Source organism: Corvus kubaryi, unplaced genomic scaffold, assembly GCF_017639235.1.
Source record: "Corvus kubaryi isolate FWS band 111438036 unplaced genomic scaffold, C.kubaryi_AGA036_p1.0 37216, whole genome shotgun sequence".
In the NCBI taxonomy this organism is placed as follows: Eukaryota; Metazoa; Chordata; class Aves; order Passeriformes; family Corvidae; genus Corvus; species Corvus kubaryi.
The window spans coordinates 1,937,738-1,950,719 of NW_024581061.1; the positions used below are offsets into that span (position 1 = coordinate 1,937,738).

Sequence of the window (12,982 nt, forward strand, 5' to 3'; positions counted from 1 at the left end):
GAAAAAATTAATAAACTTTATCAGCATTGTATATGTTGGCATGGTTTCATATGTCATATTATACTTACATGCTGCCTGAGGATATGAAGTGATCATATGATGTACAAAATACATAGAATTGTTTACACAGTTGAGCATGAAATATAAATGTGTAACTTGGTACAACATACTGATGGCTTTTGTAGCTTTTTTTTTCTTTTGTCCAGAAAATCAGCCCCCTCTCAAAACCAGTATTTTTCTTGAAAATATTTTTAAAATATTTTATAGGGGTGAATTTGACAGAGAGGATGAAGATCCAGAATATAAGCCAACTAGAACTCCTTTCAAGGATGAAATTGATGTAAGAACTCCCAATTTTCTGTAATTACAAATATGTACAATTATAATTGATTCTCCATATTTATTTTAATGTGTGTTTTAAAGTTTGAGAGCTACCAGATAAACACACCTTACAAAGATTGTTTGCTGCTGTGTTAGACAGATGACATATTTTTCTCCTCAAATCATGACATATGGTCAAAACTGAAAACTAAAATAACTTCTGTCTTCTCCCCAAGGAATTCGCAAACTCACCTCCAGAAGATAAAGAGGAGTCCATAGAATCACACACAAGTAAGACTTACAGCAAAGAAATTAAAAAGGCAAAAAGGGATTGTTTAGTGAAAGGTGGGCTGTTTATATTACCACATAAAGGGATAGGAAGTGTTTTGGGACAATACCACAGTAAGCTTTTTGCTGCCAAATCTCTTCATGCTTCACATTTTTCAAAACAATTACATACTGTCTTTGAATAATCCACATTATGGTTCTCTGGATTTCTAATTACATAGTAGAAACCATGATGATAAAGACCGGATGTTTCATAATGCAGCCGTTGATGGTTTTGCCGAGATAATCTTGGAAGTTACAAATACGTTGTTTCCTCAGTATGGAGGAAAATTGCCAAGTTTAAGTGATAATAATAAAGTGGGAAACGATAAGCATAGGTGTTTCCTCAGAGGCAGAATGATCTTCTTAGCAATGTATTTAAAGATGCATTGCATTAATTTAAATACTTACAGTGCTCATAATATGTTTGCATTCATAACATCAAATCATAATGCTTGATGGTTATCTCTAAATGCTTCTCAAGCATTTCTTAGAGTTGGATGGTTTGATTCTATTTTTTCTCTCTTACCAATAGTTATCCTGTTTCTAATTCATTATGCACCAGTATTAGAGGCACATGTTCTTATCTGATAAAACAGGAATCCAGTTATAGCCATAGAAACTTGGAAATGTTTAGTGTTGGTTTTGCAGTGCAAATACTTCTCTGTTCTCTAGACAAGCACAGTGAAAGCAATGCTGATTTAGGGCAACTCTACTGGCCCAACACTTCAACCCTGACTACCCGTCTGCGTCGCCTCATTACTGCCTATCAGCGCAGCTATAAAAGGCAACAAATGAGGCAAGAGGCACTAATGAAGACTGACCGCAGGAGACGTCGGCCTCGAGAAGAAGTGAGGGCACTGGAGGCAGAAAGGGAGGCTATAATAACTGAGAAACGACAAAAGTGAGTTTCCTGGTGATATCTATCTTTAAATCTTATTTGAGCTTGTGTGTCACCCATACTGCTCTTTTGTTTTGAAAGAATAAACTAAGGGGGTTTTGAGGCTTTTAAACTGTGTTTGGACTCTCATTTATCCAGTGGCCTCACATCTCCTGCTTCTTCCTTGACTAGGTGGACAAGAAGAGAAGAAGCTGATTTTTATCGTGTGGTGTCTACTTTCGGAGTTATTTTTGATCCTGTGAAACATCAGTTTGAGTGGAATCAATTCAGAGCATTTGCCAGGCTTGACAAAAAGTCCGATGAAAGCTTGGAAAAGTATTTTAATGGCTTTGTGAATATGTGTAGACGAGTGTGCCGAATGCCAGTCAAACCGGATGATGGTAAGTTTTAACTGACTGGAAATCAACATGAATATCGTGAGACCATGGGACTGTTGAAACTTCATGCCCAGGTGTAAAGATTTTGAAATGGGTGTGCATTCAGTCCATGTTAAACAATACAACTTGGTGTCCTTGCAGAACCTCCTGATCTTTCCACACTGATTGAGCCGATCACAGAGGAGCGCGCTTCTAGAACTTTGTATCGCATCGAGCTGCTGCGCAAGATCCGGGAACAGGTTCTCCATCACCCGCAGCTGGGGGAGAGGCTAAAACTTTGTCAGCCAAGTCTGGACCTGCCAGAGTGGTGGGAGTGTGGTAAACATGATAAAGACTTACTGATTGGTGCTGCTAAACATGGAGTCAGTAGGACAGATTATCACATTCTGAATGATCCTGAACTCTCTTTTCTTGAGGCTCATAAAAACTTTGCTCAAAACAGAGGGACAGGTAATGCAAATACTGTCTCTTCTGTAAACCCTCTGGGTGCTGGCTGCAGTCAAACACCCCCAATTGTCCCATCCACACCAGTACAAGAAGAAAAGACTACAGAACAAACAGAGTCTAAAGTTGAAGGGTCTGAAAATCCAGCAGCCAAAGAAAAGTCTGAAATCAAAGAGGAGACAGATACTGCAGATAAGGACACTAAACCAGACTGTGATGCTGAGGCCGAGCCTGGCTCTGTTAAATGTGAATTGAAAGACATAGAAATGAGTACAGATGTAGATCCAAAATCTATTTCTGAGAAAGGTTCAGAAGAAGATGAAGAGGAGAAACTGGAAGATGATGATAAATCAGAAGAATCCTCCCAACCTGAAGGTAATACATTGGTCAGATCAGTTCTATGTGCTTAACATAAGCCCCACAGCTGTTGTAGCTCATGCCAGCTGGTAAATGGCACACACGGTGCCATTATGGGGTATGGGATGGGCTACATGTAGCAGTTCCTCTGCCCTTCCATGTATCAGGTGGCTAAATAAGCTTTCATAAGAACCATCCAGCATCAGTGGGGTATTCCCCCACAAGGGATGATTTCCAGGATAGCTCACTGAGCCAATAAGCATGGTCTCTATGCCAAATGTGGATGGCTGGGGCTCTGCTGTAGGAATTAACTGAACAAAAGCCCAAGTTAGAAATGTTGTTTCAAGCCTGGTTGCCTTAGCCTATCTAGCTGGGTGGACACTGGATGTTAATGCCTGGTCATGATTGTTATTCAGCAGGAGCAGTCTCTCAGGGTAAGAATTTTGATGAAGAAAGCAATGCCTCTATGAGTACCGCAAGGGATGAAACACGCGATGGATTCTACATGGAAGACGGGGATCCCTCTGTGGTTCAGCTGCTTCATGAGAGAACATTTGCCTTCTCTTTCTGGCCTAAGGTTGGTTAGGGGTAGAAAGATGTGTCTCTTTTAATTTAAGTAAAATATGGGAAATGTGCTTGCAAAGTAACAGTGAGCTTTTGTGAGATACTGTGCTTCTGGCAGGCAAGAGACCTTTTTCTGTGAATGATATGTGGAATAGCACTTTTTTCTTCAAGTTCATACAAACTAGCAGCAAAAATGAAAGAAATTGCTTTTTTTTGTAAAATAGTGTCATTCAGTAAAACAATGGACTGCTGGCAGACATGAGTTCTTCAAAGGGCCCATAACCCTATGTCAGCAGAGTCCCACCTCTTGCACCACTGTACAGTTTTGAACTAGGAATTTTGCCTGCAGAGCAATCTGCAGAATTTAGAGCAGACTTTCTAAGATCACCTTTTTATTTTGGGGTGAGGAGATTGTAGGGAAGAGTTTTTGGTGACCTACATGATCTAAGCCATTATGTAATGTTGACAGATGTAATTGTATTAAGGTATCCTGCAAACATAAGCATCAGTTTTAGATAGGGTAAAGCTGTATCTTATTTTGGTAACAATGCAGAAAATTATCTAATATAAAATGTTTTTAAAAATACAAAGCCGTAACCTTGTAATAAATCCATACTTAATTTAGTACTCTCCTTTGCAGTAAGGGGAGAGAGAAAAATAAAGTAGTAATAGTCTTAAGCTTACTAATCACCATAACAGGGCCATCTGGTTGGGGCGGGGGGGAAGGGGGTAGCAGGGCAGGAGGACCTTGCTCTTAATAGGCTTATTTCTGGGGAAAGCAAGCAGTCTGTTGCAGCTGCTGAGATTTGCTAGTGGCTTTTGCACTGTTTTGCTGTTCAGGAAGCTAACTGATGCTCATATTCCCTAACCAGCAGTATTTCTTAGAGTTCCAAAGTTTCTACTACTTCAGGCAGGCTAGCGTAGAATGTGTTTGAATACTGAAATGGAAAAAAAATCAAATCATGCTCATTTTCTCTGCTTTCAGCAAGTATTTTGGAAATGTGCACTAAAATCTTATTCCAGTCATAGTGTGAAAGTAGAACAGAAAATCCTTCATCTGTATAGGTTCATCATAAGTAGACTAATAAACATAATTAGAGATTTTTAGTGTACACGCTTCAGTGAAATTTGAAGTGATAATGGGCGTGGAATGAAAATTGACATTCATTAGATGTCCCTAGGTTGGTGCCCGTTTCATAATGTTGAACTTTATTAATAGTGACGCTAATGAGGATCCACTTCCTAGGACAGAATTGCAGATCCAGCCTCTTGGATCTTGAGAACTGCAGCTTTAAGACACTGATTGCAGATGTGTTTATTTTCCCTTCCTAACTGTTGATTTTGCTAACTAGTGAAGTTTTGTAAAACAACAGGGAGTTTCTATTAAATTTTTCAATTAGTACATTGTCATACAGAAAACTTGGTCTGTCTTTTCTCCTTCCCCTCACAATATAAATGCAGCTTATAAAAGTTTATTATAAAAGTCCTATTAAAGTTTTGTTCTACAAAATTGTGTTAGCTTCTTGCAAGGTGATCAGTTTATCCTAACATGCAAGAATAAGTGTTTCTGAATGTTGTCCTTAAGCTCTGGAACCTGGACTGTGTAATAAGACTCATTTGAGTTTAAAAGGCAACGTTTACACTGAAGGTTCATTACATACTTTTCCTTTATTCAGGACCGAGTAATGATCAACCGATTAGACAACATCTGTGAAGCAGTGCTGAAAGGGAAGTGGCCAGTAAATAGGCGCCAGATGTTTGATTTCCAAGGGCTCATACCTGGGTACACTCCAACAGCTGTGGACAGCCCTCTGCAGAAAAGGAGCTTTGCAGAGCTCTCCATGGTTGGTCAAGCCACTGTCAGTGGCAGTGAAGATCTCACTGCTTCTCCTCAGTTATCAAAGGCAAGGCTGCAACTTTCTCTTTTTTACATAAAACATTTTATCTTGCATGAGCTTCTCTTGCATAATAGAAAATAAGCCAGCATAAATAAAATAGTAAAAATGTAAAAGTGTTTCTTTGAATAAAATGAAGGCTTTGTTTTCAGAGTTACATGTTAGGAGTTTTATTTTAAATTCAGCGTAGCAAACAGAGCTTTGCTAATGTTTGGAAATGTTCGCTTTTTATTAGGAAGATGCACTCAATTTATCAGTTCCACGTCAGAGGAGGAGGAGACGAAGAAAGATTGAAATTGAGGCTGAGAGAGCTGCCAAGAGGAGAAATCTTATGGAAATGGTTGCCCAGTTACGTGAGTCTCAGGTGGTCTCAGAAAATGGACAAGAAAAGATTGTAGATTTATCAAAGGCCTCACGAGAGGCAACAAGTTCTACCTCAAATTTTTCATCTGTTACTTCAAAGTTTATCTTGCCTAATGTCTCCACACCCGTGTCTGATGCCTTTAAAACTCAAATGGAGCTGCTGCAAGCAGGTCTTTCACGCACACCCACAAGGCATCTACTAAATGGCTCTTTAATAGATGGAGAACCACCCATGAAGAGGAGGAGAGGAAGGAGGAAAAATGTAGAAGGGCTTGATCTGTTATTCATGAGCAACAAACGGACATCGTTGACTGTAGTAAGGCCACAATTTTTTTCCTTTTTGTCTCATATTTGTTCTCTGTCTGTGGTACTTCCTGAATGTGTTGTCTTATTATACTCTCCCTAATAGAAACATACAGTTTTTGCCCAACCAGGTTTTTCTTTGTTTAGAGCTGTTAGTTCTTTTTGAACCGAACAAAAAAGTGCACATCAAGATTTTACTGTAGAAAATTGTAGCTGAGTTTTAAATAGCTTGTACTTTTAAAATTACTTTTTTTTTTTCAAAATATATTTCTAACAACATTTTGAGGCTTAAGTATGTCTTTCTTGATGTGTTGAAAAGGGTGGGTCTTGGAGAATCTTGAAGAACATTTACTGGAAATGGAAAAAAATTGCTTTGCCTTTAGCAGTATGTTCTTTATTGTTCAAGGATGCTAAATTTTCAAAATTCCTAATGTAATGATACTGCTTTATGTAGTATGAGTATTTAAACACCATTAACTCTTGTGTATGCAAAATCTTGAACATTTCACTTCAGTCAGTCCCTGAGATTATTTCTCCAGCTGTTCCCGTGAAGACTAATACAGATGTGATTGTTTTCAGGAGGATGCAGAAGTGACCAAAGCTTTTGAAGAAGATATGGAAGCTCTACCAGCAAGGAACATTCCATCTCCTGGTCAATTAGACCCAGACACTCACATCCCTGTAATCAATCTAGAGGATGGGACCAGGCTGGTGGGAGAGGATGCCCCAAAAAACAAGGATCTAGTTGAATGGCTTAAATTGCATCCTACTTACACTGTAGATATGCCAAGTTATGTACCAGTAAGTATGGGATTCTAAAAGTGTTGTTCTATTGTATTAATACAAAAGTTAGTTTTACTGACGTTACATTGAATTTCCTCACATTGGGCATAGTCATTCGATTTTGTAGCTTGGTTTTCAACAGAAGTTTTCCCTTTATGCACCATTCGTATTTTATCCACACCTAAGTGACATTGGGGTGTTTGATTTGCTTTTCCTTTCTTAATATTTGTATATAGCAACATGTTAGAACAGTGTTTGTCAAGTTCTGCAGAATTTCTTCATCTGATACAAAAAAAATTTCTTCTCACATAATCTGAGAGTAAAGTAATGGATCCCTTCTTAAAATTGTTGTAAGAAGGGGTACCGTGATTGGTGATTTTTGTCATTAAATTAAAAGCTAAAAAGCAATAAATTTATCTTCTTTCCAGAAGAGTGCAGATGTGCTGTTTTCCCCATTTCAGAAGCCGAAACAAAAACGACACAGATGTCGAAATCCTAATAAACTGGATATAAACACCTTGACAGGAGAAGAAAGGGTACCTGTTGTAAATAAACGAAATGGAAAGAAGGTAAAAATTAAGTTACTTCAGTCAAGGTCTTTAATAATGTTTTTGCATGTGGAAAGCAGATTTTCTACTCCGAGCTTTCTCTTTTAAAGTTTAATAATTTGGCACCAGCAATTTTTCTTACTGGACTGTGCTACCTGGTTCCTTTAATTCCTTCTTTGCTGTTCTGATATGTTCATATTGATCACCTGAGTGAATAACTCTCACTTCTTGAAACTATATAGCACATTTTGTCCTTAGATACAAATTTTATTACCAGACCTGCCTAAGCTGCAGCACTTTACTGTTTTTTAAAACCTGATTTTGTCAATTAGGGTATCACTAGCTGGTTTCCATGTAGTTTTCCACAGTAAACTAACTTGAAAGTCTTTACTGCTATCCTTCAGAGATGAAAGTGTGCAAATAGAAAATGTCCCTATAAGTAGTTGTTTGGTTTTGTTGTTGGGTTTTTGTTACAGTCATAACCTTGTCTTTTGCATTAGATGGGTGGAGCTATGGCCCCTCCAATGAAGGACTTGCCAAGATGGCTGGAAGAAAATCCTGAGTTTGCTGTTGCTCCAGATTGGACTGACATTGTTAAACAGTCTGTAAGTGAAACTCTCTTTCCATGCTTCACTGTAGGTTATAGCACAGAAAAGTTGAAGGCTGTGTACATTGATTATTAAGTCTTTATCTCATAGCTGGTTTTGAGAAAATTGTAGTGTCTGTGTAGGAGTTACCCAGCTCAGGGGGGTGGTGATAGGAGGCTGCTGCAGAATGGGATTGAAATACACTCGAAAAATCAGCTACAGTTAAGGCAGCCTTCAGTATTTGTTTTGCATTATTTTTTTCTTGTAAGTAACAATCTTTAAAAAGCACAGGTATGTGTACATTAGGAACTACTAAGAAAATATTTGTCATATTAATAACAGAAATACATTTCATTGTCTCAGTAACAGGCAGCATCAAAGGAAGAGGTTTTCTGCCATTTATTTTACAACACTTGTTTGAAAATAAAGGGTAAAATTCTGCAAGTACTCAATTTAACAGAACACTACTGAAATTCAGTACAAATTATAAAGATACAAACTTGCAACTGCAGCATATCAGAGTGGATTTTTTTAATGAGGCTACAGAGTTTTCAGCATGTATTGTTTTACTGTTGTGTTTAAATGTAAAAAAAATCTGTGATCTTGATTTCTTCAGGTTTCTTTACTTGTTCTACTGCCATTCACTATAGTACTAAGCTAGTCACCATTTGCCAGGGTGAAAAAACAAACCACTTTTGGAGTATGCTGAAATCCTTTCTGTTTCTTCCGTCATCATCAATTAACTGCTGAAAGCTAAAAAAGCTAATTGAGAATAAAGCTGTTTTTTTCTCCTTCCCTTTTTAGGGTTTTGTTCCAGAGTCCATGTTTGACCGTCTTCTCACTGGACCTGTTGTGAGGGAGGAAGGAGCAAGCAGAAGAGGAAGAAGGCCAAAAAGTGAAATTGCCAAAGCAGCTGCAGCAGCTGCTGCTGTAGCATCAACTTCGGGAATCAACCCACTACTAATGAACAGTCTGTTTGCTGGAATGGACCTCACAAGCCTCCAGAACCTACAGAACCTGCAGTCTCTCCAGCTCGCAGGCCTCATGGGCTTTCCGCCAGGGCTAGCAACAGCTGCTGCTGCTGGAGGGGACGCTAAAAATCCGGCTGCCATGTTGCCTCTGATGTTGCCAGGGATGGCAGGATTGCCCAATATGTTTGGACTAAGCGGATTGTTGAATAACCCGATAACGGCTACTACTGGAATTGCCACTACTGCTTCCGCTCAAGGAGAGACTGAGGATGGCGCTTCAAAAGCTGAAGAGAAGAGAAATGAGAATGAAGAGGAGAACAAAGACTCTGAGAAAAGCACAGACACTGTTTCTGCTACTGACTCTGCGAATGGATCTGTCAGTGCTGCTACTGCGGCGACTACCGCCACTGCCACCACTACCACCACCACCAACACTGGATTGCCCACAAACCCTCTGGCCTTCAATCCTTTCCTGCTGTCTACCATGGCTCCTGGCCTCTTCTATCCATCTATGTTTCTACCTCCAGGACTGGGAGGATTGACTCTGCCCGGTTTCCCAGCACTAGCAGGACTACAGAATGCAGTGGGCTCCAATGAAGAGAAGGCTACTGACAAAACTGAAGGAGCTGCCTTTAAAGATGAAGAAAATCTCGAAGGCAGTGATGCAGAGGAGAGCCTTGATAAAACTGCAGATTCCTCCGTTTTAGAAGATGAAATAGCACAGGGTGAAGAATTAGACTCACTTGATGGGGGGGAAGAAATAGAAAACAATGAAAATGATGAATAACCAGTACCAGTTACAGTTAAAGTGTTTTAAACTTTTGACAAGTGGTAGTCCTACTGTTTACACTCACAGTTAATGTCCATACTTAGTTTTTATAAGCTGTTCTGTAACATAGTGTAGCAAAAAAAAAGTTCAAGTCATGTTATACAGATGTGTCAAAAGGTATCTTGGTCATTAAGTATTGTGCAGTGCATTATTTATTATCCCTAGGAGAGATGAAATTTGAGAGGTGATCATGTCTTTTTAAGGAAATTGACATAATGCTCTGCTTTTTTTTTCTTTTGGTACCATTGGTATTATGAATTAAGCAGCAATTTGTAATCAAGTGGCACTAATAGAAGGAAGTGCTGCTTAAAGGAAGGATGAAGTTATATATTTAATTTTTAAATTTTTTTTCTTTTTTTTCTTTTCGGGTTTTTTTTTTGTTTTGTTTTGGTTTTTTTTTTTTTTTTGCTGTGAAGGTCAAGATGAAATTTACCATACATATCGTACTCGCGCTTCATTTTGACTGTATGGGAGTTCACCCGCTCACATGCGCGCACACACCCACACACACACTCTCTCTCTGACAATCTTCATGATAGTGTGAATGTCTCTGTCTTGAGACGCAGCAATAATAAGGCAGCTGTTGAATGTGAAGAGTACCTTTTGGAAATTAACCCGCGGAGAAGGTTCTTACAGGATAAAGCTACAGTTTAATCGTCTCGTGATCTTGTAATGCACTGGTATAAACAAAAAGAAAAAAATCAGGTACCTTTTTTAAATTAAAGGACTTTGTTACTTTAGCCACAAAGCTAAACAGCATTACCTCAACTCTAAACTAGCCTTGAAGTTTACAGACATGACTTTGTAAATGTATTGTTTTTCTTTGTTGTGATGTCTTTTTATTTTTTTTTTCTTTGGAAACTGCTATCATGTAAGATAAGATGTAAATTGCTGCCAACTGTAGTAATGATGCTTTTAATAAAAGTGACCCATGATATGCAGAGATGTAATTATAGAATGTAGTGTTTAGGGACATCAAAACTGGTGTTCACTTTCTGTATTTGTATTTGTGGCTTTTTTATAGCATTTTCCTGCTATATTCTTTATAGATTAGTGGCTGTAAATGCTGAACTGATCGTCTTCAGGGGACTAGGCAGGAAGAGAAACCTTGAATTGCCTTCATATTTTCCACTCTAAGTAACTGTACAGAAATGCACGCTAAAATCCCTACTTTACTCCTTCAAAGGGGCATGAGAGACTGAGAATACTTTAAATGTGTTCAGCATGTGATAATGTGGTACACTAAAGAACAAAAGGGCAAAAGAAAAATGAGGCTTTAATAGGCACAATATCTAGGTCATTTAGCTTGGTTAATGGGTAGAAAAACACAATGCTGTAGTGACAGCAAGGGATACAAAGGCTCTGTGGTATCCTGTAGACCAGAGCTTGTGATGCCAGAAACCACTGTGTCAAACAACCTACATGAAACTAAAACTGACCCACTTTTTATAAAAAACAGTGTCTCTTCTGGAGAGCTACCGATTTGTACCCTTTTGTGACCTTTTGATATTCGAGCTAATGTACCATTTGAGAACTTCTGTTTTCACGGTGTTGTCACCTTGACACACACATACACAACCAGCTCCAGAGTGAGGATAAAAGGTTAGATTTTCATTGGAGTATATGAAAAATTAGCTGTTTCAGTAGCCAGCTGTGGGTGGACCCCTGTCTTTACGACTAATATTATCTGTGCTTTTGGAATGCTAGAGAGCTGCAAACCTCACTCTCATGTACACTGTGAATTTGCACAAGAGCTCAAATGGGCAAGTATTGCAAGGCCGAAATTTGATCCCGAGGGGGATATATGAAAAGGGGTGAACTTGGCTTGAAAAGAGTATTTCATGGACAATGAAAGTGGATGAGAAATGAAGGCCTTAGGAAGTGAATTTTGTGTGAATGAATCACAGGCACACACTGTTGAAATGAATAGATGTCAGGATGTCTTGTACTGCCACTTAAATAGATCATAGGGAGTTAATGAAGGTCAGGAAGGATTTCCCCCGCCATGGACATCACTGAATGTTTGATGAGGTGTGTTATTCCTGCCTCTTCCTAAAACATCACACGTAGACCATGGCAAAAAGTGAGAGGCTGAAAACCAAGACACATTAGCTTGGGCAGGTGTGTTACATACTCTGTTGAATTCATTTGAGCTATTATTTTGAGTTGTTATTAAATGCCTTATTTTTTTTTCCTACCTATAGAATTCCCACTGTAAGAGTTGGTAGGTGCTTCCCATTGTGTGTATTACACACATGGTACCAAATAGACCTTTTTTTTTTTCTTTTTTTTTTTTTAGTTCAGTTTTATAATTTCTAGAAAAGATTTACACAGACTAATGATATCCCTTGGGAGAACCCTTTTTAATTGGCAAGACTAGAAATTACATTGTTAAATGCCATACTAAGTCCCTTTCTCCTCTGTCAAAATGGGGAAGTTCTGGTAACTTCTATTTTTGCCCATAGGTTTTTGACATGGAAACATCCGAGTCATGATACAGGGTGTCCAAGTGACAAATGAGTGAATCTTCCCCTAATACAAGCATCTTCCATGATGGTATTACTCATCTGCCTTTCCTACTCAAAAAAACAAACTGGAGAACTGTTGCAACAGAACAAATGGCATGGGAATGGGAGAGCCTCCATGCTCTGTGCTTTCCGAACAGCCTTGCTTCCTCGAAGCCACACAGACCCCCCACCTGTTGAAAAGGTGGTGACATTTGATTTTTGCAAGGGATATGGGCCCCTGGTATGAAAAATGAAGTGGGGGGATTGCCATCTAATGTCCGAGAAATGTATTACATGAAAATATGAAGGTTTTTCTTTGATTTGACAAGAGTTTTTACATGTTAATTATTGCAAAGATTCTTACGGAGTTTTAAAAGTGTGTCTAAATGAATAAAAGCTTACGTGAGTAAGATGCATAGATCAGAAACTATTCTGCAGTTGATTCACATTTGGAGCACCCTTTCTGTCTCTCATGATGAGGACCCTTTCATTTGCCACCAACCATTTTTTGCTGGACCTCCTAATGGCCATGGAAATGTTAATGGGGTATCAAGGAATATAAATTACTTTCTGTGTTGCTTTCAAAAAGAAAGTACCTGTGTCAAAGTACAGCAGTGGTCTGCATGCTAACACAGCCCGTTCTGTGTGCATGGTGTGCAGTCCTGCCAAGGGAAGGAACTGAACAAAACAAATCTGCTCAGGCTACTACCGATGCATTCTTTTAGTAAGGGGACGGTAAAGGAGAACCAGTTCAAGTGTGAGTCTTGAAAGCTGTTGCTGATAAAACAGCGGACAAATTCCTAAACTAGTCCCAGGTTTTTTTAGTCAGCTTCAGTCTCTTGTTTTGTATTGATGTCAAATATCAAAGTGTATTGCTTATTGGAATTGCACACTTCTATTGAGGA

General features: G+C 38.8%; 1 protein-coding gene across 8 annotated transcripts in view; it reads left to right on the top strand.

Moving 5' to 3' along the window:
• CHD7 (chromodomain helicase DNA binding protein 7) overlaps positions 1–10,511 on the top strand; it is a 131,826-nt gene extending 121,315 nt beyond the window's left edge. For 6 of the 8 annotated variants that reach the window (XM_042022594.1, XM_042022592.1, XM_042022591.1 and 3 more), the window contains 12 exons: positions 268–340; positions 558–612; positions 1,324–1,552; positions 1,721–1,929; positions 2,068–2,745; positions 3,144–3,304; positions 4,968–5,195; positions 5,422–5,865; positions 6,432–6,653; positions 7,064–7,204; positions 7,684–7,788; positions 8,575–10,511. In XM_042022594.1, the coding sequence (XP_041878528.1) occupies positions 268–340; positions 558–612; positions 1,324–1,552; positions 1,721–1,929; positions 2,068–2,745; positions 3,144–3,304; positions 4,968–5,195; positions 5,422–5,865; positions 6,432–6,653; positions 7,064–7,204; positions 7,684–7,788; positions 8,575–9,528 (3,499 nt within the window). In that variant the 3' untranslated portion in view covers positions 9,529–10,511. The remainder of the gene's footprint in view (positions 1–267; positions 341–557; positions 613–1,323; positions 1,553–1,720; positions 1,930–2,067; positions 2,746–3,143; positions 3,305–4,967; positions 5,196–5,421; positions 5,866–6,431; positions 6,654–7,063; positions 7,205–7,683; positions 7,789–8,574) is intronic. The other 2 variants (XM_042022598.1, XM_042022597.1) reach the window with 2 other exon arrangements.
• Positions 10,512–12,982: the final 2,471 nt, after the last annotated feature.